Genomic DNA, 27,196 nt, shown 5'->3' on the forward strand with positions numbered 1-27,196 from the left:
TGTAGTTGCTTAAGAAGTGGAAGCTAAATTCTGAAACTCTGGAGCGTGACATTTTCTTGGCACTGCCAGGTCGATGAGGGGGAAATGGAGGGGAGGAGAGAGGGAGAGGAAGAGAACAGGGAGAGATGTAGACTTATCAGGGTTGCCTGTAAAGCCACAGAGAGCTGCCCTCTGCACTGTAAAGGTGATGCTCCGGCCTGGCTGGTCCCGCCCACCCCTCTCGGCCCTTAGCGGCAGGCGTGCGTGTAGGCGCCAGTCTCCTCCAGGGCAGCAGCCAGGCGTCTGGATACCCGTAGTCTGGGCCCTGTGTATGTGTGCATACGTGTGTGTGTGTGTGTGTGTGTGTGTGTGTGTGTGTGTGCGCGCATGTGTGTTTGAGAGTCATACCTGCTGTATAAACACTTCAGACGTGCCCGTGAGGTCCTGCGTTTGGAGAACACTGACTAAACACGCAGTAAAGAGGAGCAGGGGGGGAGCCAGGGGTTAACAGGAGCCTGGGGACCCATCTGCAGCCTGGGTGTCTGCCGTTCCAGCTCCGTCAGGGAGCCACGGCCGGGCTGCAGGATATGTTCGACCCATTGGAGTATGATGCAGGCCGCAGTCCCTGCCCTTCCGCTCCCACTGGGATATGAAGCGGGCCCCCTCCTTCTTCCGTCGGAATATGATTACACCAGTACCCCCCCCCCCCCCCCAATTGGGTCTGACGTGTCTGTAAGGGACAGGAATTCATTTGTGCCTTCACAGCTTGTCTGTGTTATTCCAGCATAAAAGGCACGCATTACCGGTCAGAGAGAGCAGCAGTAACTCACGGTGAACAGCAGTGCATCACAGCCCGGAGTCTCGGGCTTGAGGAGAGTGCATTGTGGATGGCGGTGTAGCAGCGTAGCTAATTCTGCTCTGGCATCCATGGTGATGGAGTTTACTGCCTCTCTGCCTAATAGGGCAGACCTTGTGTTCCTTTCCTGCAGTGTCACTTTGTAGAATCGCTACGTTCATCTCTCGCTCCCTCTCCCTCCCTTTTGCGCTTGACTGATCTTAAAGCCTTATAAGCAATTCTGCCCTTGAAAAGCTGTATTTGCCAGGATGGACAAAGACAAATGATTTCAAAGGGAGGGGAAGGCAGGGGGTAATTTTTTGGTAAACCGAGCATTTGAAAGGGCTTGGTGGGGGGGGGTGGGGGTGGTGGTGATGTGGCGGTGCTGAAATTAGGGGTTGTCAAGTGTCGCCCGTCTCGGCAGACGCTCTCACTCTTCCTTTTTATGTTAATGTGGCATTTGGGGAAAGAGAGGGACTCGGGAGAAGAGGAAAAACAAAGCATTTACAAAGGCACTGTTTTCAGACGGAGGAAGCCCGCGAGTGTGCGGTTAGACAGAGGCCGCCGGAGGAGTCGGGCATCAGGGAGAGCGTTGCAGAAAGCGGCTTTTAAGAACCTGTTCACACCTCCCGGCAAACACCGCCCCGCGGAGGCCCCGGCTCCAGCGCTCCACGGGCCCAGGGTCTTAGCACTCACGCGTGTGGCGGGGGCAAATTGGGCCTCCTCTCATCGATCTGAACTACAGACGAACCGGCCAGGGGGTCGGCCGAGCGCGGACTCCACAAGGTCCCGCCTGCGTGGGGCTGCGGTCTGCGTGTAGAAGCCGGGATCTGCAGTGACAACGCGGTGTGCAGTTATAGGATGCACAGTGTGCAGTACGCTCCGGTACCAGCACAAAGCTACACGCTCCGGACAGGCTAGATCTGTCTCCAAACCCTACCTCCCACACACACACTGACACACACACACACTCACTCACCCACTCATACTGACACACACAGACACGCTCTCTCTCTCTCTCTCTCTCTCTCACTCACACACACACACTCGCGCACACTCACACACACTCACGCACACTCACACACGCTCCCTCCCTCTCTTTCTCGGGGCTGGGCTGTGGCACCGTGTCAGCCCCCCGGCCCCGCGGGTCAGGGACAAGTGTCCCGGCTCTGCGCGCACACCGCGGCGGCGCTGTCACAGGGAATCCGCAGCAGCTGGGCCCCGCTCCGTCCCCGCCGCCTCGCCCGGGCCCCCCCTGTCAGTGATTCGCCAGCTCGGTGGCCTCCCGCGGGGCAGGGAACCCAGGTGTTCGCGCCCGCGCGGCCGCTACAGCTGCGCTCCAGATGCACCCCTGACGCTTTAAAGCGCATTAATCACGGGGCCAAACGAGGTGCTCCAAGAAAGAGAGAAGGTGTGACAAGCAGAGGGAGGAGAGAGGGAGAAAGGGAGCAAGGGAGAGGTGTCACATTGCTCAGGAATGCCAGGGTTACTGCATGATGTGGGGGTTTTAAAACAAGGTGTCATGTCATTCCTTTGCTAGGGAAACCTCTACATCAATGGCTCAGAATATGGTGTTATTCCCACATGATCCAGGGCAAATATTGGCATATTGAAGTGTAAAGGTGTAGCTTAACTAGCATCTTCAAGTTAACTGAGCCTCCTTGTCAGCGATTGGTTATTTTTCAGAATTGGTTTATTTCTGTGACCAGTGGACTGTGCTGATTGGGTATGACCCCCAGTTGTCGTGAGAAGCCGCGGGTGCGACCAATGACCGCGCCGCCTTGCCTTTAATCGGCCACAGGCGTCCAGGCTCATCTGGCCGGCCTGACAGATGAATGAGTCCCCCTGTCCAGAGCCCCAGATGAAGGCATGCCTCAGCTGCTGGCCTGAAGTGTGTGTGTGCGTGCGTGTGAGCAAGCCTGTGTGTGTGTGTGTGTGTGTGTGTGTGTGTGTGTGTGTGTGTGTGTGTGTGTGTGTGTGTGTGTGTGTGTGTGTGTGTGTGTGTGTGCGCGCGCGCGTGTGTGTGCGTGTGCGTGCACGCACATGTGCCCGGCGCAGCTCCGAAAGCGTCTCTCCCACACGCTTCATCGGAGGCCCAACCCTTTGGCCTGTTTGTTTTATCTGACAGCACGATCAGAGTCAGAGACATATTTCACTGTGAACGATCGCCTCTAACTCTGTGGGCTTTTTTTTTTCCTCCCTTTACTTTCACCTCATGAAAGAGACAATTTAAGCAGACAAGTGTCTAGGGACAAGAAGAGAGGGAGGGTTTTTTTTTTTTTTTTTTAAACTCTCACCAAACTGTCTGTTTCTGCACCTTAATGTCTTCCCTCTGTTCGAGCCTCTGCTTGGTCCGTTTGGCTTGGAGATGGGATTTGCCCCATTTCATCACATGGGACCGGCGTTATTTTGCAAACTGTTTCGGCTTGCTGTCGCTGGCTTGTTGTTGCTGTCGATGGCCTTCTGACCGTGTACGTCTGTCTCGCTTCTCTTGCAGAGATCAACAGAGTACGGAAAGACATGTACAACGACACAGTGAACGGTCTCGTAGACAAACACCCTCTGGAATTACCCGAGCCTTTGGGACCCATCGTCCATCTACAAGAGAAGCTCTTTGTGCCTGTGAAGGAGTACCCAGACGTGAGTTCTACCCTTTTCTTATGCACGCGCACACACACACTCACTCTGTTGTTCACACACACACACACGCACACACGCACACACGCACACACAAACATTCACCTTCACACTCATACACACACCCTCACCCTCACACTCATGTACATGACTCACACAGGTTGGCCGACATTACATGATAGCCAGTCCTGATTAGTTGATCGGCTGAACGTTGAATAACACTGTTGATGGTGTCGAAATCCTGCCAGTGTAATGAGTTGTAACCTGCCTCTGACCCCGCCCCCCTCAGCCATTAACCTCTCACAGCGCTGAGAGGGAAGGGAAACGCCCCTTTACGGACGGCTAGTGGGGTGTTCTGGGTACAGTGAGACAGCACTCGGCAGGAAGCCTCCCTCATATCCCTTCTCTTGTGTGACTGCTTCTCTGAGTGGCAGCCAGGATGTGTCAGCGCTAATGACTAAATCCCACGTGGAGGAGAGGGCGTCTGTTCCAACTGCGTTTCTACTTTTAATTCCTCTGCAGAAATAAGAGGAAATGATTCTGCTGAAGCTTTAACCCTTTTCCGGCGAGCGGAGCGAGAGCGGTTAGCGAGGCTGGGCGCTCTGACCTTGGTTCAGCAGCAGCAGCGTGGTGTGAAGGGGCTTCATCAGGAACGCGCGCACTGACACCCGTGTTTACCACACTCAAGCATGCAGATAAGACTGGGCTGGGGGGAGGGGGTACAAACGGCCCTCTCCAGAAATAAGCGGCGCTGGAAAATGCCCCCCACCCCCACCCCCAATCGCGTTCCTCCAGTGGGGCCAGCGTGTCTATATTTGTCCGGCGCAGGTCTGTGAAACTGGATCGGTGCGGCCGGGGCGTGTGGCAGGGGTCTTTCGCAGGGGGCAGGGCTCCTGTGCGGGTGGCGTGGGGGGATGGGGGGCAGCGACATTTCTCTTTGTAATCCGGCGGCGGGCGGAAGGGTGAGCGTTGCGAGCGCGGCGGAGCATGAAATGCATTTTCTCCCTGACAGAGCTGATAAAGGGTGCCGATCCGGCTCCCGGGCCCACCTTTCCCTCCGCGCCGGCACGGCCCGCTGCCGCCGTAAATAACATCCTCACGGCCCCTCCCAGCACGGCCTCCCGCGGCTGCACCGGGGCCCCCGTTCCTGTCCGTCCGTCGAGATGAGTATCGCCAAGTCCCCCAGTGGGGACTTGCGTCACCTCCCCACCTCCTGGATGCGTGTGTCTGTCACCCCGGTGACCTCTCTGACACCTGAGATGGAACAGCAGACCTGTAGTCCCTCTGATGTGATCCTGCTGCCGAGGATTGTGGGTAATGCAGGAAGGGCGCTGGAGATGAGCACACAGTGTGACAGAATCCTTAGCTAACCCCCCCGGGCTCCCCCCATGTCTCAGAGCACCAGCTCCCTAATGCATTTGAGGGTGCAGGTCTGAAGAGGAATTAGTCTGCTCCTCTAGTGGGTAAAATGAGTCACATTAGCCCTTGTTGCTGCACTCTTGTGACCCCAAACACAGAATGTAAAGAAAAAACAAATTTCAAGCTTAATGAAATAAAAATGCCGGAATAAAAGCTTAATTTCGGAGATATTCATTGCACATGGTTTCGGAAGGGAAGAGCTAGACATTTAGCATACAATATTCATCGTGGTTTTAATGGAGTCCTCTGACTGGCTGTGGGAAGGCAGGAGTTGTCTGAATCACTGATCTGTGCTGAAGAATAAATTGAACATCAGCGCGACCTCACTTGGACTGTTTGGACTCCAGGAAATCTCTATCGAACGGACAAGGTAGCAGCACTGCCCCGTCAATCAGGGAGCGCTGCATAACCGATGTCTCAAGAATACTGTAAAAAAAAAAAAAAAAAATCTGTGGTAACTTATTTGCCTGAGGGTATGTTTTTGCAGCGACTCGAGTTTGTGTTTTGGTCTGTTAGATCAAAATACAGACTTCTTTATTCACCGCTTCCATAAAAACGGGGCTTGATGTTCCATTTCTAACGGTGTCTGGCCACCGTTTCCTGAGTTCGCTTGCAGTCTGGCTTGTAGCTGTGTCGGCTCTTCTCCCCCTAAGGGTGTAGCTCCTGGCTCCTTCCTCTGCATGAACAGCAGCCCCGCTGGCTTCCACTCCACCGCCTGTTTGGGTAGATGGTCTTGGTTTATTGATGTTAGTAAATTTAATCCAGCGAAGCCTACTTTTTTCTTTTTTTTGCACGCGTTCTGCACAGTAAGTACTGCGGCAGCACAGTCTACAGTAAGCACTAGGGAGACTCTTCACCACAGCCACGGCAATCACTGGTTATTAGCTACTGTGTAGGTAATGATTGTGGAGAAAAACAGCACACTATGCTAATTTATTTAACAGCAGTGTTAGCAACTGCTGCATGGGCAGGCAAATGGTTGAAGTGTCAAACAAGGTTTGATTTGTCTAGGGCTTTTGTGGTCAGGTCTGTGAAGGATATTTTGATATTTAAATACTGCACATTTTCCTAAAAAATGAATTGCAAACATTTCATATTTTATAATAGTTTGTACCTTTTTTGACATTTATGCTGATAATATTGACACTGATTCTCATGTGAAGTCTGTTGAGCCTCAGAGACTTGGGTATGTTAGTGACGTCATCCCACAGTTCCTACCCCGCCCTCTACCAGAAGAACCAGTCTTGACCGGCAGACTCCCACCCTGTGTTGGAGCAGGTCTGAGCTTCTTGTGAGGGGGTTTCGGTCGGAGCAGTTCAGAGCGTGCTCTCAGAGGCCGACATCTGTGGTTTTGTGCGTCTGGAGACATCTGCACCTCTTCCCGCCCCAGGCCCCCCCAGCCTGAAAGTGCATGTGGTGTCACCGGTTCTCACTGGCCACATGCCTCAGTGCAGGCGTTTAGTTTCTTGCTTTATGGGGCCGGACAGAAGTGCGTGTTCTGGATGAAATGAGGAGTCCCTTCACAGGCTTCTCCCTGTTAGTGAGGGCGCGGCCGCAGTGCTCAATCGCTCCCTTTGGCTTTTGTGGCTGGGATGCTGCCTGGCGATCGATGGAGGTGTCTGCTTTCATGTGTTGGATAACACCAGTGGTAGACCCACCACACTAAGGGGAGTGTGTCTGATTACACTGCGAGGGAAGTGGTTAAAGACCACACACACACACACACACACACACATGCATGAGAGAAAGTGTTACCTCCACATTAAGTGAGGATTTTGCTATGTGTTTTTAATTGATTGGAAGATATAAGGGTGGGCAGTTGTGAAGTAGTTTTTCAAGTCTACATTATATCTCTGGGACAAATGCATTCTACACTCTTTCCCATAAGCCCCCCCAAGTCAGAGTCCAGGTAGTGTCCTCAGGTGACATGCATTTGACACTTTTTACCCCCATCGGTGGCACTGAACAGTGACTGTGATGAGGATCTTACGAGTGCAGTCATCAGTTCACTGCCTGCGTCCTTGCGTTCTCTGCAGATTTTTCTTTTTTCCTGGCACGTGTTGAGGAAGGACACACACGCATTTGGAGTTGGTGCTCTGGCCTACCAGGATGAGAATAACTTTCCAAGTCCAGTTCTTAGTGTCAACACAGCTTCCTCCATTACGGAACCCTAAGTCTCCCTCTCTCTCTTCCATCTCTGTCTTGCTGTCTTTCCCTGATCCTTCATTCTTTTAGTGCTCTCTGACTCGGTCTGTCTGCAGCCGGTACATTTACCTCCCCTCTAAGACCAGCTTATTAGATTGCCGAGGTTTTGCACTAAAGCTAGGAGAAGCACAGCACGTCAGTTTGGCTGAAATACCTTGTTCTGCCTGTTGTCGGGGACTAGGGAAGCTCAGAGGAAGACGTTAGCGGTTGACACGCACACAGCTTTCAGAAAGAGGCGAGCAGAACAGAGAGGGTCACGGCTGATCTGATTACTCCTGTCTTCAATTATACCCCGCCCGCTTCCGTGCAGACCGGGCTCCTGGCGACCTTCTCACGGCTCGCGGCGCGTCACGGGAGCGTCCGAGCGCTGCCACGTGTCTCCGCCTCAGCGCGTCCGACCCCGTTCCTCTCCCCCCCGCACCTCTCCCTGTCTGGACTCTTACCATTCTCTGTTCCTGGAAAAAAAAAAAAAGAAGAGCGTCTCCTCAAACTCCTCTTCCACCTGGAGAGGCGTCTGCTGAAGCAGTGAAATGGGACACGGGCTGGAGGAGAGGAACATTCGCCGTTTTCTTACCACACAAAGCTGATGTCAGTGTTGCTGGAGGAGAGCCATGTAGTAGGGCCCAATACTGTGCCGTTCAACCCCACAATCCATCAACCCTCGTTCAATAAATTCAAACCTAAGGAGTTGTGTGTCTGTTTTCTCAGCTAGCTTTCTTTGTTTGAGTCCTGCTCACGATACACGTACTGAAAGTCACTGCAAGACCTCATTTCCCCGCCTCTTAAACCCCAGCAAGACTTGGCTTCTCTTGTCTTGTGGAGCGAGTGGCGGTTCGGTCTCCTGTGCCCCCTGTATAACGAACGCCAGGCTAATTGGTTAAACCTCCCCGGTGGGGAGAGGTAGCCCTGCAGTGTGGCGCTCCAGAGAGACGAACGCAGATCATTTCAAAGCGCCGTCCTCTCAGCCTGCTTACTGCTGAGAATTTTACAGGCTTGTAAAAAGCCTCTGACTTATTACCAGGTGTAGCATGATCCCAGCATGCCCTCCCTTCCTACAGTAGATGCTACTTTTAAATCTGGGAAATGAAGGTCAATTCTCCCTGTATAATAAGAAGAATTCTGTTTAAAAAAAAAAAAAGGGGGGATTACCACTGACTAATTACCTCAGAAACGGATGCACAGTGACTCTTTCCAAATATGACATCCTCAAATTCCATATTCATGCGTCATATTTTGCCTTCATATTCCCGCCACGCTGCCTGCTGGCTGGCTGAAGCTGTTTTTGGGGGGGGGGGGGGGTGTTGTTTATGGCGGCAGAGGAGTCTTTTATTAAGCGCAGCGCTGTGGCACCTAGCGAGCTGGTTGGCACGGGAACATCTGTGTGATCCGCGTCAAGCGTTCCCGGTCTTAATTTGCAGGTTATTACGGGGGCTTTTCAAGCGAAATAACTTCAATTGAGCGTCGCAAATGACTTCCAGGTTTTTTCAGAAAGAGGCACGATTTATCAAAATTTACCACTATTCGGTGCTTTTGTCGCCTTTCTTCAGGTTTGAAGTTCAGGTGCCCACATTTCTACAGATTTTTTTTTTGGATTCTGTGACTTTTTGTAATTTCCATCACCCCTTCGTGTGTCTTTAAATTGAAGAAAAAAGCTAGTTTGAGAGGGGTGCATCAGAAAGCGGAGCACGCTCTTAATGGATATAGTTTCTTGTTTAGAATTCCTTATTTAGGCAGTCTGACTGAAGCGTTGTCTGTAAAGAACACCAGCTGTTTATTTGAAATGATTAATGGAGCTTTTTGTAGTCTTTCTAAAGCTGGCCCTTTTGATTTCAGTCCTGAGGTGTGTGTGTCGAATCTGTAGCTGTTGGGTTAGAGGGGGACAAAACAAAGACATTTTCCCTGTTATATTTAAGCCTTTGTCTCGAACGGCACGCTTCCAAACTTCCATCCAAGTCCCTAGCGCGAGGTTTAAATTAATAATAAAGCATCTATCAGGGCTTTCTTTATGTTCTCTGTGAAGTAGAGTAATTATAGTCCCCCCCCCCAACTTCCTGCCCCAGAAAGTAAAATGAAAGAGTTAGAATCCCTGTTTGATTTGAAGGGGGGGAGTGTAGGCTGTTCATCCCGTCCGCGGCTTCTCGCAGGTAATTGCTTGTTATCTCCACGGTTTCTCCGCCGCCTCGTCTCGCCTTTGTCCCCGGTTTGAGGGTCATCTGCGCGGTGGATCGTGAGAGCCAGGCGAGGACAGGCCTGCTGTAGGGAGGGGCAGAGTGCAGGCCCCCGCGTCTCGCAGGGTGCTGTGCTCTGACGGGCGGGCCCCGCTCCGTTCGGCCGTGCTGTGCTCCTTTTGCAATGGCAGGGGTTGAGAATGAGCAGACGCGATGGGGACCACGATCAGAGCAAACCCAGAAACAAACACCTCGCAATTAGCCTTCCCCAGCACAGCCGGCGCCTGGGCTGCGGTAACGCCGCTCTCAGACAGGCCAGGTGTACGGGGTCGTGGGGGAGGCAGAGGGGGAGAACGGGACCGTCCATGTGAGGCGCTGTGTGTGCTGCTTTGGTTCTGTGGGGGTGCAGGTGTGGGCGTGGTGCCGGAGCCAGGACATCGCACCAACAGGCCTGCAGTCAGAGGGTGCGGGCAGCAGGTGTCCCTCAGAGCCTGCCAGGGGGAGCAGGGCAGAGGGGAGGAGACGGATGGCCGCTGTAGGCCCTCCTCACCAGTCATGTTGGGCTGAAATGGTGTCCGGCTCATTAGGGAAGGCGCTGCCCGGACATCTGTTGCTACACAGCGAAGAACATGATCATCGGCACCGTGGCATTTGTCTGCCATCGTTCATGTTCAAGGGCACCTTCACCTGCGGTTTCCTTTTCCCCTTCCTTCATCCGAGGCTCGCGGCGTGTCAGTAGAGGGTCGCGACGCGTATGCCACAGTTGACCTTACAGTGACCTTCAGGCGGGATGGTAGTGTGTGTGTGCGTGCAGGTTGTGTGAAACGGCCGTCTTCGCCTGTGAGTGGCGTCTGCGGCTCAGAAGGGGGCGAGCGAGCGGCCCGATCTCGGGCGCACAGCCGGGAACACTTCCACGAGTCGCTCCAACTTTAGTATTCCAGAGATCAAAGCGTCTGTCTCAGAGCCTGTAATCTCACCAAGAGGAGCGGGGGGCTGGCCTGACAGGAGGAAAAATGGAGTTGTCTCTGCAAGCGAGGAGGGGGCTGAAAGAGACTGATCTAGTGTGTTCCTCACCACACGCGAGTCTACTGAGAGAGCATCGTCTAGAGCGTAGCGCACTACATGCGAGTTCTGAGAGAGTGTCATCTAGCATGTACCTTCCTACATAGGTCTACTGAGAGACCATCACCTAGTGCGTACTACACCACACACAAGTCTTCTGAGGCCGTCTGGAGCCATACAGCGTTGGGTGTGGGGAGTGATGGTTAGGGTGTGGATAAAGTGACAGTGAAACAGCGGCGTGGTGATTACTGTGGAAAGCTTCCTTTCTCTCTCTCACAGCAGGCTGCTCCAGGCTTCTCACAGGCGAGCAGCTTAAGCTGTGAGATTCTGAGAAATGACTTCCTCTCCGGCGCGGGTGCGAGAGCCCGGCCCGGGACCCGAACACGCCTCAGAAATGCGCGCGCCAGTCAGGCGGGTCTCCCCGCGCGGGCGGCCTCGCTGTCCATTATGCGCGCGAGACGGCGCGGGGCGTGTTAACGGGAGCAGGCCGTTATCCGTCATTCCATCATTCCTGCGCTACCGCCGTGGGGTGATTGTCAGGTATCGACCGGGCGGCACGCTCGCTTCGCCCGTCTGAGAGGACGCTCGCCCGGCTGGCCGGGGGGAAGACGGCGGGATTAAAGAGTCTCGCTCCGCACGCCGCGCCCGTGAAGCCTCATTGTACGAGGGGAGAAGGCTGTGGGGACAGGGGGGGGGGGGGATTTCAATTTTAAAAAAAAAGAAAAGAAAGATGTTCTTCATTGACGGATCAAACAGGCGACGGACCAGAGGAGGAAGCGGAGAGTGAGAGACGTGGATTGAACATGACGGCGGTGTCGTTCCTCATTCGCGTGGCTTTGATCAGCGCCGGTCCGCTGCGGGCAGACAGCTATCAGCGCAGCTGGCCGTCCCTCCGGCTCTCCCACGCCACGCAGCCGCACACGCGTCTCTGCGGCAACACCGTTTGATCAGTGCGGGATAGGTGAGAGGGAGCAGTGCAGAGAGATATGAGTATTGATACAGTGCGGTACAGATCTTGCAAACATAGATACTACAACGAAGCGTTTGACACGTGAGAACAAAAAAGATTTTCCTGGGATTGATTCAATTTTTTTTTTTTTTTTTTTTTGTGCTCTCTTGGTGGTTCTTTCTGCGGCACCTCCAGAAAGACACCGTCCCTGAACTGGGCGTTGTTTAATGAGCCATTTCCAAAGCCTTCCTGACCCCCTCGCATGGGACACACTGTCACCTTCCTGAAATGTGGCCAGCAGACATTCATAAATCAGTCAAGTGATACAGTGCATAATGCCTCACTGTTAGGGCCATATGGAAACATTCTTGAATGCATTTTTTTGCAGCGGATTTTTGTTCACGAATTGCCTCAACGCCCCAGGGATGGGGGGCGCTGGCTGGCCTAGAGTACTCTATACTGATTGGTCATTATGAAAGGAGAGGGGTAGAGGTGGTGTGAAAGAGAAGATTAAAATGATGTAGCGAAGGCGGGAGGGGTGGCCTCTGTTTGTTTCATTAATTGAGCCGAGCGCCAGAGCTCGAGTCTCGCAAGGCCGCCACCGGTGGCCCACTTTAAGCCTCCCCGATGGCCCTCAATCGGACCGCTTAATTAGCCGGGGGTCAGAGAGAGGGGCCACGGAGCACCCAGGGGCCACGCTCTTCTTCCGCTGCCTCCTCCGAGCTCAGCCTCCTCCGCCAGACCTCCCTCCGCAGCTCAGCTCTTCAGGAGCCACACAGGATCCGCGCACCTCCGCTGTGCCCCCCCCCCCACTCGCCCCCCCCCCAGGCACGTGGGTCCGACGCCGGCTCATCCTAATTGACTCGCTCGCGGATGAACGGAGGAAACACGTTGCTGGGATTTGATGCTGTTGCTTTCAGGTTATTATTAAACGTTTCAACTTTCGCCACCCGTCACATCTACACTGATTGCATTCCCAGTGCCGCGAATAACCCAAACAGCACTGCAAGAGCGGAGGATTAGAGCCGCGATGCCCGGCTGATTCAGGACGCTTTGAAGTCCGTTTAGCCCTTAAATGACGTGTCATAAGTGAGGATCAAAGATATTTTTTTTCATTATTCCTTCCATCTTTTCAGTCCCTCCATTGAAATTTGCAGCTCAGAGTTTGGCGTTTGTGTGTAAATGCTGACACTGGTGCAGCACTCCCTATGAATACACCCCCCCCCCCCATATACGAGCGTAAGAGTGGGCCGCAGCACCTGCAGTCTCACGGTTTCGTGCACCCCCTGCTTCCCATTGAAAGGCACCGACTGAGCGAGGGAGAAATGGATGAGCTGAGCGATGTGGTGGAAGTCTCTTCGAGAGAAATGACCGCACAGAGTAAAACTAGCAGGACAGAAGAGGGGAGAAATGAACAGGGAAGAGGAGAGACGGATGGAAGAAAGGGGCAGAGGAGACAGGGGTGGAAAGGTGCGTTATTGCTCAGCGTCAGTTCCCGTAAAGCCACAGGAAAGAGCGTGATTCAGGGAAGCTCCCTGTATAACTCTGCCTCTGTGTGAGAGTTGCAGTGAGCACACAAAGGGCCGTCTGTCTCTCTGTGGCGTGTTTGTTTGTGCAGGCAGCATTCCTCACCGTCCCGCCCCCCCCAGCACACTCAGGCCCAGTCCCCAGCCTGACCACCCTGCCTCCCCTCGTTCGGCTGTGCGCCTGACCGCGCCGCCCCCTCCCCTCCCCTGGCTCCGCCGCCCGTTTGCTCATTTGACCGCCCCGTCTGTCGGCTCATCTGACCGCGCTGCCGGTTTGGTGCGTCTGCGGTGAGGTGATACGGCTGCTGAATCATCTCGCGCAGGAAGGCTTGCGTAAGGAAAGGTACCTGCTTAGTCACAGCATGCCGGGCCAGCACGCGGTGCTGCGGCACGCCGGGCGAACAAAGGGGGTCTTGTGAGGGGAGCCGCGCGGCCCCGGCTTTGATGTGGCCGGTGACACAAAGCCGAGCGCTCCATGCCACCAGCGAAGGGGAAACAGCTGTGGAGCGTTCTGTGCTGTGGATGATCCCTCTCCACTCCCCGCCTCCCCTTCTCCTTGCGTCCTTCTCTACCTTCTCTGCCTCTCTCTCCCCCCCTTCCCCTCGCTGCCTCCAACCCCTCCTCTCTTTACCTCCTTTTCTCTCTTAACCGACTCCTCTCTCTTCACTGCTTACCACCTTCTCTCCACTCCCTCCCTCCTTCTCTTTCCTCCCCTATCTCTCTCCTCTCTGCCTCTCTATCTCTCTCTTCACCCCCCTCTCCTCCCTCCCCTTCCCCTCCCTACCTCCTCCTATTCACTCCTCACCTCCTTCACTCTCTTCACTGCCTCCTTCTCTCCACTCCCAGCCTCCCTCTCTTTCCTCCCTGTCTCTCTCCTCTCTGCCTCTCTCTTCTCCCTCCCTCCTCCCTTCCTCCCCTTTCCCTCCCTGCCTCTCCTCTCCTTGGCTCCTAGCAGTGGGGCTACTTCTGATCTGTAGTTTAACCGCAGTCAGAGTTTGCCCTGCAAAGCCGCGCTCCCGCCACCCTACGCCGTCTGTTTATTGCCGATAAGGGGGGGTAAACAAAGACCCTTTAATGTCAAAGTAAGCCCCTCCTTTGAAGCCCTCCGAAGGGGGGGGGGGTCGGAGGGGGGAATGTGCTGATTGGTGGCGGCTTGAGCGGAGATAAAACGGAAAAACTGGCCGGGGAAGGCCTACGTCTCTAATCTGCTAATGCTTTAAATGAGGAGTGGGAATTCAGGCCACGCGCTACAGAGCGAGAGGGCTGTGGACTCCAGATACGCAGATAAATAAAGGCATAAATAAAATGAATGAGTTAAAAATTGAGGGCTGGGAGTGTGAGGGAGGTGGTGCTAATTTCCTTCCAGTTTTAGAAACGATATTTAGCCTAAAACATGTTTAATGGCCATTAAGGCCTGCGTTTCCACATTGCTCTCTCCACCTAAATCTGAAAGTGCTTCAGACAGAGAGGGCGTCGGCCCTCAGGAGTTTGACCTGTGTTCAGCTTCTCTGACGCAACCTTGTCTCTGCAGTCATCCAGCTGATTTCAGGCTGCGACCTGTTATTCCTCATTCTTCCCAAAGTGGATATGAGGCGGGCTTCTGTAGGCTGTATTGCGAAATGCATTCTCTCGGTCCTGCGGTAGTCTGGAGAAGTGGGTGAACACTTGAGTTGGCACTTCAGATTGTAGACTGTCTGATTGCACCAAGCTCACCAGGGAGTCCTTTTTTAGCCATATAGCTCCCAAACACCGGCGGCAGCACTCACACGCGGGCGCACACACACTCACACTCGCACTCACGCACGCACACACCTTGTTATTGGAAGTGCTGGGTGCTCCATGCTGTGTTATTTGTCTGCTGTCAGCTTCCGATGGGAACATGGGGAAAGCGCGGCGCTGAAATTGGGACAGGGGGTGCTGGCGGCGTGGTGTCAGTGACCTCTCCCACCCCCCCCCCCCCCTCCCTCTGCCACTCATTTGTGCAGTTGCCCTTCTTCTAAAATGGCCGTGTTTCGTGGAATCACCTGCTGACCTCTGGCAGTGCTGGGGGTTTTTTTTGTTTTGTTTTTATTTATTTATTTATTTTTTTGGAAGGAGGGGGCGGGGCTGTATGGGGGGGTGGGGCAGATGTTCACATGTGGCCAATAGTAGGGTTGCGTCTGGCATCTGAGAATGGACAGAGAGGGAGGGGCCAGCCGGTGGGCGGGCAGGCAGGCAGGCAGGAGCTGCCACCGGAGCTTCATTAGTCTCTGTCACTGCGCCTGGCAGCCCCTGCTGAAATCTGCACTCCCATCTCTCCCTTTCTTGGCCCTGTATTGTTTTACATCCCAGTGGCGTAACATTGAGGCTGCCCTTCCTCAGAGCAGATCTGTCTCCCCTGTCTCTCCGCGCCTCTCCCCTCCAGTCCACTCCAGTCTCGCCTGCCGTAGCTCCAGCCTTTCCTGTCACACGGCTGCTGTAGCTACACCGGGCGGAGTCACACGACTGCTACACCCTCCTGACATGCACGGCGGGTATCGCTGCATCATAGCGTCTGATTCGACAAGTTAAACCAGCCGGGTGCCTGTGTGCCTCATTTCAGACGTCATGGCATTTCACGAGAATTCTGTGCGTCTTTGAGAGTCTCATGCCGCACTTGTAGAGTTTTATTCTAAACCGCTTGAACCGCCGAAGCGAGTTGACCTTCCCAGCGTGCGCTTGAAAGTTTGTCCGGCGCACACTGCGGGCTGGAACTTCGCTTTCAGCAGGGGTTTGTCTTTTTTTGGTCGCGCTGAATGAGGAGATAGGCAATTGGCATTTCAGGCTCGTCATGTGGAGGAGTGACTCCAGCCCGTCTCTCGAGCGGCTGACATTTACCAGTATGGGTGTGGAGTCTGGAATTTTCCAGGATGAGTGTGTGGTGACAGATCGGCCTGGCGTCTGGACTGCCCCCCCCCCCCTCCCCCCGGGGTCACGCTGGCATTGGGGACACGGGTGCCACCCACACGGCGCCGCGTGCATCTCCTAACGTCACCGCTCCCCGTGACGAGGGCGATCGACGAAGCCTGTCCCATAAAGGGGGGGGGGGGGGGTAGCGACGTGGAGAACGAAACCAACAGAGGAGATGCTCGCTGCTCGCACCCCTCTGCACTCCTGGCTCTAATTACTGTCTTCCTCCATTATTCAAAGTGAGCAGCACCCCCCTCCTTCGCACCAGCCCCTGCTCTCTGTCATGCACAATTAGCATCATATCTGTGGCAGAAGGGAATTGGCTCCTGTTGTTGAGGGTGGGGGGTCCGCTCCAGGAGATAACTGCAGTGCAAACGTGATTCCTGATTGAACACTTAAGCGTCTCACAGACACGCTTGTGACTGTCGCCGTAGGCTCTTGACTAAGAAAAGTAACTAGGCCTCTGCCCAAGTAGCAGCCTGGCAGGGCATCGCGCATACTCCTGCTCTATCTACCATGCGTGAACACCGAATCACACACACTGGCCCCTCCCAGCTACATCTACCGTGCGTGAACACCGAATCACACACACTGGCCCCTCCCAGCTACATCTACCATGCGTGAACACCGAATCACACACACCGGCCCCTCCCAGCTACATCTACCGTGCGTGAACACCGAATCACACACACCGGCCCCTCCCAGCTACATCTACCGTGCGTGAACACCGAATCACACACACTGGCCCCTCCCAGCTACATCTACCGTGCGTGAACACCGAATCACACACACCGGCCCCTCCCAGCTACATCTACCGTGCGTGAACACCGAATCACACACACTGGCCCCTCCCAGCTACATCTACCGGACGTGAACACTGAAGCACATCCACTTTATGTGCCAACAGGTCACACTCATAGACCCCGCCCTGCTCTATCCACCGTACATGAACGCTGAATTCGGGTTGCGTGTCTGCAGCGGCCGCTTCTGTATCCGCACCTAGCCCCGGGTGCCCGCTCCGTGAGTGTGCTGATGATGTCAGAGCCGTGGCAGCGCCCAGAGGTGGCTGGACTCGTCTGCCACATGGGCCCTGAGTGGAGGAGACAGCTGGCCTGCACCGCGGGGCGCGCAGAAACCAGGATGCCTCGTGCACCGCTCAGCAACAGGGTGACCACGGAAACGGCAGGTGGCCCGGGGGCAACGGCCCCCGCCCCCCCACCCCAGCGACCGGGCCGGGTGATGGCAGTTCACAGAGCAGACACTGCCCCCGCCTGCCCTTTTTGTTCTGATGCACCCCGTGCTCCTGAGCCGAGGCCCCAGAGACCAAACCGGAGGAGCTCTGGCAAAGTGAACAGGAAATGGAATTTAAAATGTGGCAACCAGGCAAGGAGAAGCTCACAGAAAACAAACATCTCTCTCCTTTTCCGTACGTGAACTGTACTCGGCTGAATGTTGTGTTGTATTTTTCAATTGCTGGTACACTTTTACTTTGGTTTAATTTTAGCTCACTTTTGAGTAATGAATAGATGACAGGCTGGGGTTTTGGGGGCCTGCCATTGTACTAAAATGGCTGTGGAAATGGTGGAAATAATGGCCGTAATGACCACAATTCCATTCAGGGCCTGGTATTGTGATCAGGAGAGACCCGCGCTCGCCGACTCTAGAGCAGATTGGAGGATTTTTCCCTTCCCATCATCCTCTCTGCATGGGGCCTTGCTCGTCCCTGCTTGTTTATCTTGCGTGTCTTTATTCCCATCTCCCCCGGTTTGTGTTTTATTTTGGCAAAAAAAAAATTGTTGTGGATTATTTCAACACGTTTTTCCTTGATCCGAGAGGAAGCCAGTTTCAAGTGGAGAGGATTACGTCCGTAAATACTTTCCCTTCAGTACAAAGCTGCAAAGCCACTCACGACTGAAAGGGCCTCGATAAGGACGGAGTGTTGAGCAGTGCCCTCACCTCGCGGCTCCTCTAATTCCCTGTAGTTTTATTTTATTTTTCCTTCAGAAAGAATTCATTTTCCATCTCCTGCGCTGTGACCTCAGAGAACTCTGCGCGGTCTGCCTTCAGCTCACAGAACTCTGCACTGTCTGCCTTCAGCTCACAGAACTCTGCACTGTCTGCCTTCAGCTCACAGAACTCTGCACTGTCTGCCTTCAGCTCACAGAACTCTGCACTGTCTGCCTTCAGCTCACAGAACAGTTTGGTGAAAATAATTTCGCAGCAATGTTGTGCTCTTGCTGGTCATAAGTAGGCCAGCTAGCGGGGCATACTGGTTGTAAAAATGACCAGACTGGGTCAGTAGCAGATGGGACCGGCCTGGCTGCTCCCTGCCACCCGTTTTCTGCCCTAAATTAGGAGAGCTCTCTTTACCTGAAAGTAAAACGTCTCTCTCTGTCTGTCTCTCTGTCTCTGCAGTATAACTTCGTGGGCAGGATCCTTGGCCCTCGCGGACTCACTGCCAAGCAGCTGGAAGCAGAAACTGGATGTAAAATCATGGTCAGAGGAAAGAGCTCCATGAGGGACAAGAAGAAGGTAAGCATGGAGTAACTCTCAAGTAACTCCTGAGTAACTGGCAGATGCAGTGCGCACGCACACACACACACAGAACAACACCGACATCAATCTGTTAAGTCCAGAGACACTTCTGCGGTGTTTAAACATGGGGCCCTGTGCCCAATTAAGGAGGAAGAAAAGACTGAATAAGGAAGCAGCGCTTAAGAACTTAATTCACCCATGAGCTTTCGGCATAAGAACCGGTGCAGCAGGAAGCCCCGTTCGGAAGCAGACGCGCTCAAACATTGCAGCTTAACACAGGTACTTACCGTGTGGGGCTGCGACCTCAGCAGCTGTCAAATTTTTGATGCAGTGCAATGCAAAAATGATTCGCCGACGCTTTGAGTCGTATATGAGTCAAGAGCAAATCGATCAAAAAAACATTCCCATAGCTCTAGTGCCGTTTCCACTATGAAATGCAGTATGCTAACTAGTTATCAGATTTCACACTCTGAATATTTTAATATTAGACACAGCAATTTACTCTGAAAAAAACTGTAAGAAATGTGGACTGTGGGACCTACTCTAAATTAGCTCTATAACTTCCTAGCCGCATTAAGTAGTTACAGCTGACCATGTACCCTTTCCAGTGAAAATTTTGAAAGGTTTCATAAAGTTAACAAACACGCTCACTTCAGCTTTCATCCCCACTGTCCCAGCTGCAGAGAACAAACCTCAAGCCGCGTATCTGCTTATTGAAGAAGTTTGGCACTCTGCTTTTAAGTTTGCTGTGTTTGAAAGCTTAGCCGATGTGCACATTTCTCACAAAATTTTCACTGGAAGTACATCAGAGAAGCTTTTTTTTTTTCGACACTGGTCATTCTTTCTTTTCAAAGGACACAGCAGGAAACTGTGTACAAATAATAGGAAAGTGTAAGGCATTCTGATGAGTGTAGATTCTTTTTTTCTTTTCTCCCCCACAGTGTGAGGTAGTGGCCTGGCTGAGCAGTGCCCAGCTCATTAAAACTCTTACGTCTCTATTTTAGGCTTGGATAGTTTTTTTTTTTTATGTGTTTTCCCTGCCCTAATCCTGTATCACCTTTCCCAGACACAACAGGAGTGATATTTGTTGTTAGGCTTGCTGGGAAAAATACTCTTAGAGCGATTGCATCAGCAGTGATGGCCAATTCTTGCATGGACTTCAACCTGATTTAAAGCAAAGTGGAAACCTTTGAAGAGTACGGCCCAGGGGAATATGTTTTGGTAACTAGAAATACATGCCTTTTCCCTACCAATTTATCTTAGCCACAGATTGATGTACAGCAGTTTGGCTCTGCTTGACAGTGTGGCTTATTTAGGGAGATAACTGCCATTAGCTGAAAGATATTTAACCCCCCCCACAAAATACTTCTAACAGTCTGGACTGTGAGTGTACCAGCTCTTCAGGCTGCTGACACAAGCGCACACACACACACACACACACACACACACACACACACACACACACACACACACACACACACACACACACACACACACACAAAATGTGCTGTGTCCAGAACACAACGTTCCCTTCTAAAAAGCCTCAAATATGGCATGGACATTTTGATGGAATGTTTATTTTAATGAAGCAGAATTTTCTTAAGCTGCATTCAGGGGCAGAAGAACGCTTCGCACTGTGGCATAAAATTAGCCTTGAGAAACACAGGCCGTCTGGAGTGGTGTGACTAATGGTCATGTAACACGCAGTCCGGCATTCTTACACATACACAGACACGCGCACTCTCACATACACACAATGTCCCCCCACACACACACACACACACCGCGCAGGCTCAGACGGCGCTGTGGAAAGTGACCTCTAAAGTGATGAGAGCATCGGAGCTCAGCGAGGGGCTATTTTGGGCCGGGCTGCAGCGAGGGACGGAGGCGCGGGGGGATTCCTGAAAGGGCACCGGCATGGCAGAGGGCTGGGAACCTGCCGGAACATATGATACCCCCCGCTACAACACGGTCCCTCGGGGTCAAACGCGGTGAGGGTCACCCGTGTCGCCAGGCCGGGGAGGGGCGCCCACTACAGCGCGGCGCAAAGGCCTGTTAGCCTTAAATAGCCAGAAGGCCCTGCCCATGGAAAATGGCCATTTGAGGCACATGATTGTAGTGTTACTCAAACTCAAAAACAGGCGCAAAGTGCATCTGTGCCAAATCAGATTGAGAAATGTTAACACCGCGGTCCACATAGCTTCTCCACTAGCGAAATGCCACTGGTGTGCTTCTGCACCCCTTTACGCACACGCACACATCAGCGCAGAGGGGGAGGGGGAATATCGCAGCCACATTTACATTCGATTTTTTTTAATGGAAGCTGCATTATCCCCATGGCAATTACGTAGCACGTTTTTGAGGCGCATTCACATTTGAGTATGAAATCTAATCGTGTCGAATCCGAGGCCAGATGCGTTCATTTAGCGCTAGCTCTGTGTGTGTGTGTGTGTGTGTGTGTGTGTGTGTTTTTTTCCCACCTCCCCTTCTCTTTTTTCCCCTCCTCAGTGTAGTTAATTTGTCAGGCAGCAGCACTCCATTATGGGGCATTTGCATAAATAAGGCGGGAGAGAGCACTCCATCCTCTCCGCTTGGGACGGCCTGCCTGGAGGCCCGGCGTGCTGGAAGAGGCTCGCCGCGGCGGCGGAGTGCGCGGCAGAGTCCCGGTGGACGGCCCGTCCGCGCTGCACGGCTCTGCGCTACCGCTGGAGGCGGGATTAGGCCCATTATTATCGCCATTTTTTACCTTTCTCCCACACCTCTTCTGCGCCTCATGACTCTCGCACTCACGGGCAGGAAACAGCAGGGTTTTTCTGTTTTAAAAGTCACGGTATGTTTTTTCAGAATGCGTGTCTGCGCACACGTGTGTGTGTTTGTCTGTGTGTGTGTGTGTGTGGGTGGCTGTTTGTTTTCTGTAACTGGTAAAGCCAGAGGGATAATAGAAGTTACCAGTGTTAAAATCCCCCTTTGTACGTGCACACACACACACACACACACACACACACACACACACATACGCACGCTCGCACACACTCACTTCCCACCGCCTACCTCATTTGGAAGAGTACGCTGGCCCTATAGGACCGTTCATCTCAGTTCAGTTAATTTATGTATGATTACTTTTCTAATCTTAAGGCAGACTGACCCAGAGTACTGTGTTTTCTCTCATTTATCTCGCTCTGGTCCTGAGAAGTGTCCAAAGCTCTGTGCAATTATCTCTGAATAATTCTAAGGCTCTTCTCCTTTCTCTAGCACTTTAACTTGTTCCACTTAGCGCCGTGTGTGGCTCGGAACAGGGGGGGTGAACTTTCTCTTTTTCAGTGGGCTGAGAAGAAGAATAATAGAAGAGGGTACATTTTAAAGTGGAGATGGTCCGGTTTGGTTGCCTGACACCGCGGGTTCTGCTGACAGCTGATGAAATTGGCTGAAAGTCGCCCGGTGGGGGGGATGCACGCACGGAGTGAATAAGTCCTGCCCGTGCCTGTCGCCACCGGAGGGGTCGCCCCTCATTTGGGAGTTGCCCCCTCTACCAGTGGGGGAGTGGGGGCTATTTTTTTTCCCCCTCTCCTTTCTCCCGCCTCCTGCCCTCAGAGAGGTAGGGGCAGCGGGGGATAATGCAGTCTGTTTATTCAGATTCCATTAGCGGTGCCGTTTTTATACTCTCAATAATTCAGTTTGCACTTCCCTCTTGGGGGACCGTGCCGGTAGTGCTGGTGCAGTCGAGTGGCGTAGAAGGGAAAGCGAGGAGGCGGGGGGGGGGGGGGGGGGGAGCAGCGCACACCGCCCTGCTGCGGGGGCTGGAGAGGGAGAGCTCACCCAATCCGGGTCAGGGTCAGGGTGAACCCTTCCGCACCACGTCAAGATCAGCGGCAGGCTGTTCCAAGCCCCAGCTGCGGCAATGAGCTGCTTATGTTGGTTTGTTCATATGTGTAAAGCTACACACCAGATACTGTTACGGTGAACTGGAAGGTCTCTTATCCAGGTCACAACCTCATATGGCCGTGGAGGCAAAAGGACCCGTCGGGAGACGCACAGTCGTGTGCTGGGGCTCTGCATACAGAGGCCGCTTGCATCCCTGCCCTGCCGTATTGTCAGGCGGTCGTCCTTGCTTCGGGCCGGGCACGGAGAGGCGTAATCGCAGTGGACAGGAGAGACAAACACGGGAAAATAACCTGTCACACGCCAGCCCGCACATCCTCTGATCAAACAAGGCGCAAATTGGACACTGCGAACATAAAGGGGAAAAATGTATAATCAAATAAGAGGAGACAGACAGGCTTCCACAGGAGGCTGTGTGTGTGAAGGGGAAGGTCTGAGGGGCAGGACAGGACATGCTCACCCCCCTCTTTTTGAAGCTACCTGGGAACGCACAGCAGGCATTATTACCCCCCCCCCCCCCCCCCGAGTCTCTCCCCTTTTTGCTGTGCCTTTTTTTTTCCCCAGTTTTTTATTTCTATTCCAGGCAGCACTCAAAGGCTGCATGTCAGGTTGTCCTCTGTGATCGAGCCTCACGCGTCTCCTCAGAACGCCAGCGGTCATCACACGGCCGCAGCTGACCAGAGTGGCATCCCACAGTCACTTGAGGCTTAGCGCTGGGCGAAGCCGGTCAGGGTGAGATTCTAAAATGGCCACCGCAGAGGGACGCCGTGCCTGGATCCCCACCGCAGCCTCACGGCCCGCCATTCCCAGAGCACTGGGAAAGCCCTCATAGTTAATAAAAAATAATATGCTTTGAAATGCAGCTCAGGAAGCTGATGATCTTTTCTCAACACCTAATGAATTAACTGCCGTGGTCTGAAGTGTCCATCAGAGTCATGATTCTGAAAGTATGACACACAGTGATGTGAAGGCTTCAGAATAATATCCACATTTATCCTTCAATCTGCTCGCCTTCAAGCTTCTCCGAGGCTCCATAAATTCCACTTTGGCAGAATTTGGCACTTATGCAGTGGATTTCAGACGTGGACAGCGGGAACGGAAGAGGGAAACAAAGCTCGGAATCTTTCTGAAAGTGCCACCCACAGTGATTATATCACGCTTGCATTAGCTGTACAGAATACAGAGCAGAAGATTTATATTATACATTATATATAATATACTATTTAATTTGTAATATTTACACCCATTAATTCATATTCATTAAATCTCACAGCGTTTTTAGTCGAAAGGTGAAAGTAAATAAGTTGGTGTCAAGTGGAAGCCAGCTCTCCCAGTAATGTGCATACAGCGCAATATGATGTAAAAACCCAAACACTGTGGAATTCATAATTTTGAAAATACAGAAAAAAAGTTTCACAGTGGGGCACACACAATTAAAGCAAAGCAACGTTGCGTTAGCATAGCATAACATTAGCATGTAATCTACATCTACACTGTGTGTTCCACAGTATTGTTAATGCAACCAATATAATGTACACATTTATTTCATGAATACAGACTTTATTTGTAGGTCACAGTGGATTTAAAATTTTTGATAGGGAATAGGACTGGTGCAAAATGTGCCCCTCCCCCAACTGCCGGTATGAATTTTTCTGCAGTGAGTTTTGTGTTATGTGAGGGAGAACATCTCTGATGCGTTCAATTACAAGGTGCCAGTTGTCCTGTGCCCAAATCCCTTTGGCCTGCTGACATTTAGAGCGTCTCTGATTGAAGTCAATCATCCCGAGCAAACAGGTGCTGCACGCCAAACCCCTGGATGGCTGGGTAACGAGGAACTGCTCGCTATAGCGGCACTAACTGCGGCTCTCCGATTCCAACCTGTGTTTATATAAATCATATTTTTAGCAGGCACAGATTATATCAGGCACCAGCTGAAGACACAGGCCCACGTGGGACAGGGGAAAATCGTTTCAGATTTTTGCACCTATTTAATAAAACAAGCAAGGGTAAATTTACACATGATGTGGTCATTTTTTTTCTTTTCATCATGCCTGTTAAACTCGTGACCTAAACTCAGGATTTAGGAAGATTAACCATGAAAGGCTGTTTGGGTTCTGCCATGTGCAAGTAATTTTTTGAAGATGTTCACATAGCACTCATATTTGGCAAATCTGGTTACTGACATCTGAAACCAGTGGGTGGATGCCTGCCTGTAAACAGAAATCTTACCCTCCGCACACTTCAAAGGCCATCCCAGAATGCCCTGCTTCTGTCCCTCCCCCCAAGTTTCGCCTCAGAGGACACTTTGACCTTGTTCTTTTAAAAGTCGGGGGAGTGACTTCACGCTCTGTCCCCAGCCCGGTTGCCCAAGCCTCCCCAGGGCTCGATCTGCAAGCTCTTGCCACTAGAGCACTGGAGCACTGTGGATCTTTGTGTCCTGTACTCAGGCCCCGGGTCTGCCTGTCCAAAAAGCCCAGGCCTATCTGACCGCAGGGGGTCCACTCATGTGGAAGTGCGCCTGGCACAGGGAGTTGCAGTGTGGGTGGTTGACCAGTAGCCATTGCTGTTTGGTATCTGCTGAGTCATGGTTGTGTCCTCCACTCGTCTGAAAGAAAACCCCAACCCCGTGACAAGAAGGAAGCGGGTTAGATCGTGTCTCCGCGAAGCGAAATGACCTCACCCCCCCCCCCCCCCCCGGGGAAAGAAAAACGAAATTCTTGTTGTACTCAGGTGAACTCCGGAATGCAATGTTGAGCTTTCTTTCGCGTGTTGTTTTTGATGGAAGAGAGCGCGGTCTCATAGCAACCGTGAGCGTGGCTGAGCGGGCCTCTCGCAGGCTCACGCCACACGGCGCATTAGTAAACGTGTCAGGTAGGCATCCCGCGGCGCTTCACAATGTACTGCCAGCAATTAGACACCTCAATTACTCTGCCTGGTTCACAAATGAGCAGTGATCTGAGGGCAGTGGGAGGAAAAAAAAAAAAAAAGAAAAAAAAAGGAGTAACAGACTTCACACGATTAATCAACAATAACAAAATGAAGCTGTTAGGGGAACAGGAAGTGGAAGAGGCTTTTCTTTTTTCTGGATGTGCGTGCCGCTCTGAGCAGGATGCTCCGCGCTCTGACTCGGCTGAGGAAGGCAGAAGATTTTCTCCTCGTAAATGACTGCTGCAAGGGGCCTCCTGGCACTCTCAGCATCCATCGTGCTCCTCCTCTAAAGGGGGTGGAGTCAAGTTTACATATTTGCATTCTAGAGGAGGTTAAGAGAGGCGAAGTGAGGACCTTGTTTGGCTGTTCAGAGTTTCTGACTCGTTTACAGAAACAGAAAATGGTATCGCTGTTGCCCGAACCTGTGGTCGTCGCAGATCACACAGCGTGGAGGATTTGAGGTTAACCTGTCCGGCTCGGTGTCTTGGGTTCACCTCCGAGGCCCTGACCACAGAGAGGAAGCTGTGGGGGGGGGGGGGGGGGGGGCGGCTGTGGGTTTTCGCTGAAAGCCTCGGCAGCTCGCGGCGGGGGTTTCAGTGGAGCGCAGTGACAGCGTGGCGACGACAAGGAGCTCTCAGGAGCTCGCCGAGTGCCGCGCCATCGCGGAACGCTCCCAGGAAGAAATGTAAATGGCGGACGTGCGGGCCTCTCTCTCTCCCTCTCTCCCACTCATCTCGGCGGGCTCCGCTTTTCACCGAATGAAAAAGCCAGGCTGTATTTCCCGAGCCGAACAGAGGAGCCTCTTTTTATCACCAATTTCGTTTTTTTTTCATTTGAAATTCCTCCCTTTTAACATGAGTGTCATTGTGCGGAGGTTTGAAAAGCCACCTATTTAAACGTGCGAAAGCTTCTGAGGTGTGATTGCCCCTCTCTACACCCAAAGAGCCTCTGTCACAGTTTAGCATCTCAAAGCACCTGGATTGGATTTTTGCAGGTTAACTGCTCCTTCAGCCACCCATTGTTGGCTAGAAAGGCTTGTCCTATCGCCCATGTCACCATCAGTTACATCCATTCACACCTTTGCACCTCAGTGCCTTGGGAAGGCAGTCATATCGCATTCAAGTCAAACAGTGTCTACACAGTTAATGTATTCATTGTAAATCTGGTTAAAGCCATTCTCTTGTGTAATTATACAGCAAATCGCATGTTTTTTTTAACCTGTTATACATGCAGTACACATCCAACAAAGGGCTGAATCTGTTCACTCCATCTTAGAATGCTCCATTTATATTGTGTGCATTGCAGTACCACAGAATTCTACATCCTTTAGGATTTCAACTCCATTTCCTTCTCACTCTCTCTTCCTCTCTTTCTGTCTTTCTCTCTCTGTGGAGCAGGAGGAGCAGAATCGAGGCAAGCCCAACTGGGAGCACCTAAACGAGGACCTCCACGTGCTGATCACGGTGGAGGACACGCAGGCGAGGGCAGAGATCAAGATGAGGAGGGCGGTGGAAGAGGTCAAGAAGCTGCTGGTGCCCGCGGTGAGTGCACGTCCCCCCGTGTCCCGTACCATCAAAGCCGCGAGCGCAAACCTAAAGTTCTGGTGCTTCTTTTTGCACTTTTCCCACTTATTCTGCAGCAGATCAGTTCTGTTAGACGCAAGGATTTAAAAAAAAAAAAAGAAAAGCGTTGGCACGGATGCGCTGAGCAGCATATTTCCACTCTAGCAGCACTTCCTCTGTTGGGGGCAGGGCTATGGTGGGGGCCCTGCAGCTCTGTCGCAGGTTTTCCCGTGGTGAACAGAATGGCTGGACAGCTGCACCTCCAGATCCCCATCGGGGGAGAGAGGAAGAGCAGCGGGCCCGTTGAAGCCGGGCCAACTCTCGGGGGGCCGCGGGTAATCGGGACGTCCCGCCCGGGCCCCTCGGCCCACTTTGATTACATTTGCTGTTTGGCTTTATATGGTACATCCAAGAATGCTCCCCAACACGTGAGCAGGCACACACACACACGCACACGCATGAACGCATACACACATAATCCTCCACCCCTCCAACCCCCACCCCCCCATTAGAGATGAACTGGCCATTGTGCATTTGTGCATTATGGGGCTGACTGTAAGCGTACGAGTGCTTAAACTTTCCAC

The 27,196-nt window shown here is 52.7% G+C and overlaps 1 protein-coding gene across 3 annotated transcripts in view; it reads left to right on the forward strand.

Moving 5' to 3' along the window:
* qkia (QKI, KH domain containing, RNA binding a) overlaps positions 1-27,196 on the forward strand; it is a 69,225-nt gene that overhangs the window by 16,060 nt on the left and 25,969 nt on the right. For all 3 annotated transcript variants that reach the window (XM_036542902.1, XM_036542903.1, XM_036542905.1), the window contains exons 2-4: positions 3,312-3,454; positions 18,124-18,240; positions 26,448-26,591. In XM_036542902.1, the coding sequence (XP_036398795.1) occupies positions 3,312-3,454; positions 18,124-18,240; positions 26,448-26,591 (404 nt within the window). The remainder of the gene's footprint in view (positions 1-3,311; positions 3,455-18,123; positions 18,241-26,447; positions 26,592-27,196) is intronic.

The sequence above is a fragment of the Megalops cyprinoides genome, chromosome 12 (genome assembly GCF_013368585.1).
Source record: "Megalops cyprinoides isolate fMegCyp1 chromosome 12, fMegCyp1.pri, whole genome shotgun sequence".
NCBI classification, from domain to species: domain Eukaryota; kingdom Metazoa; phylum Chordata; class Actinopteri; order Elopiformes; family Megalopidae; genus Megalops; species Megalops cyprinoides.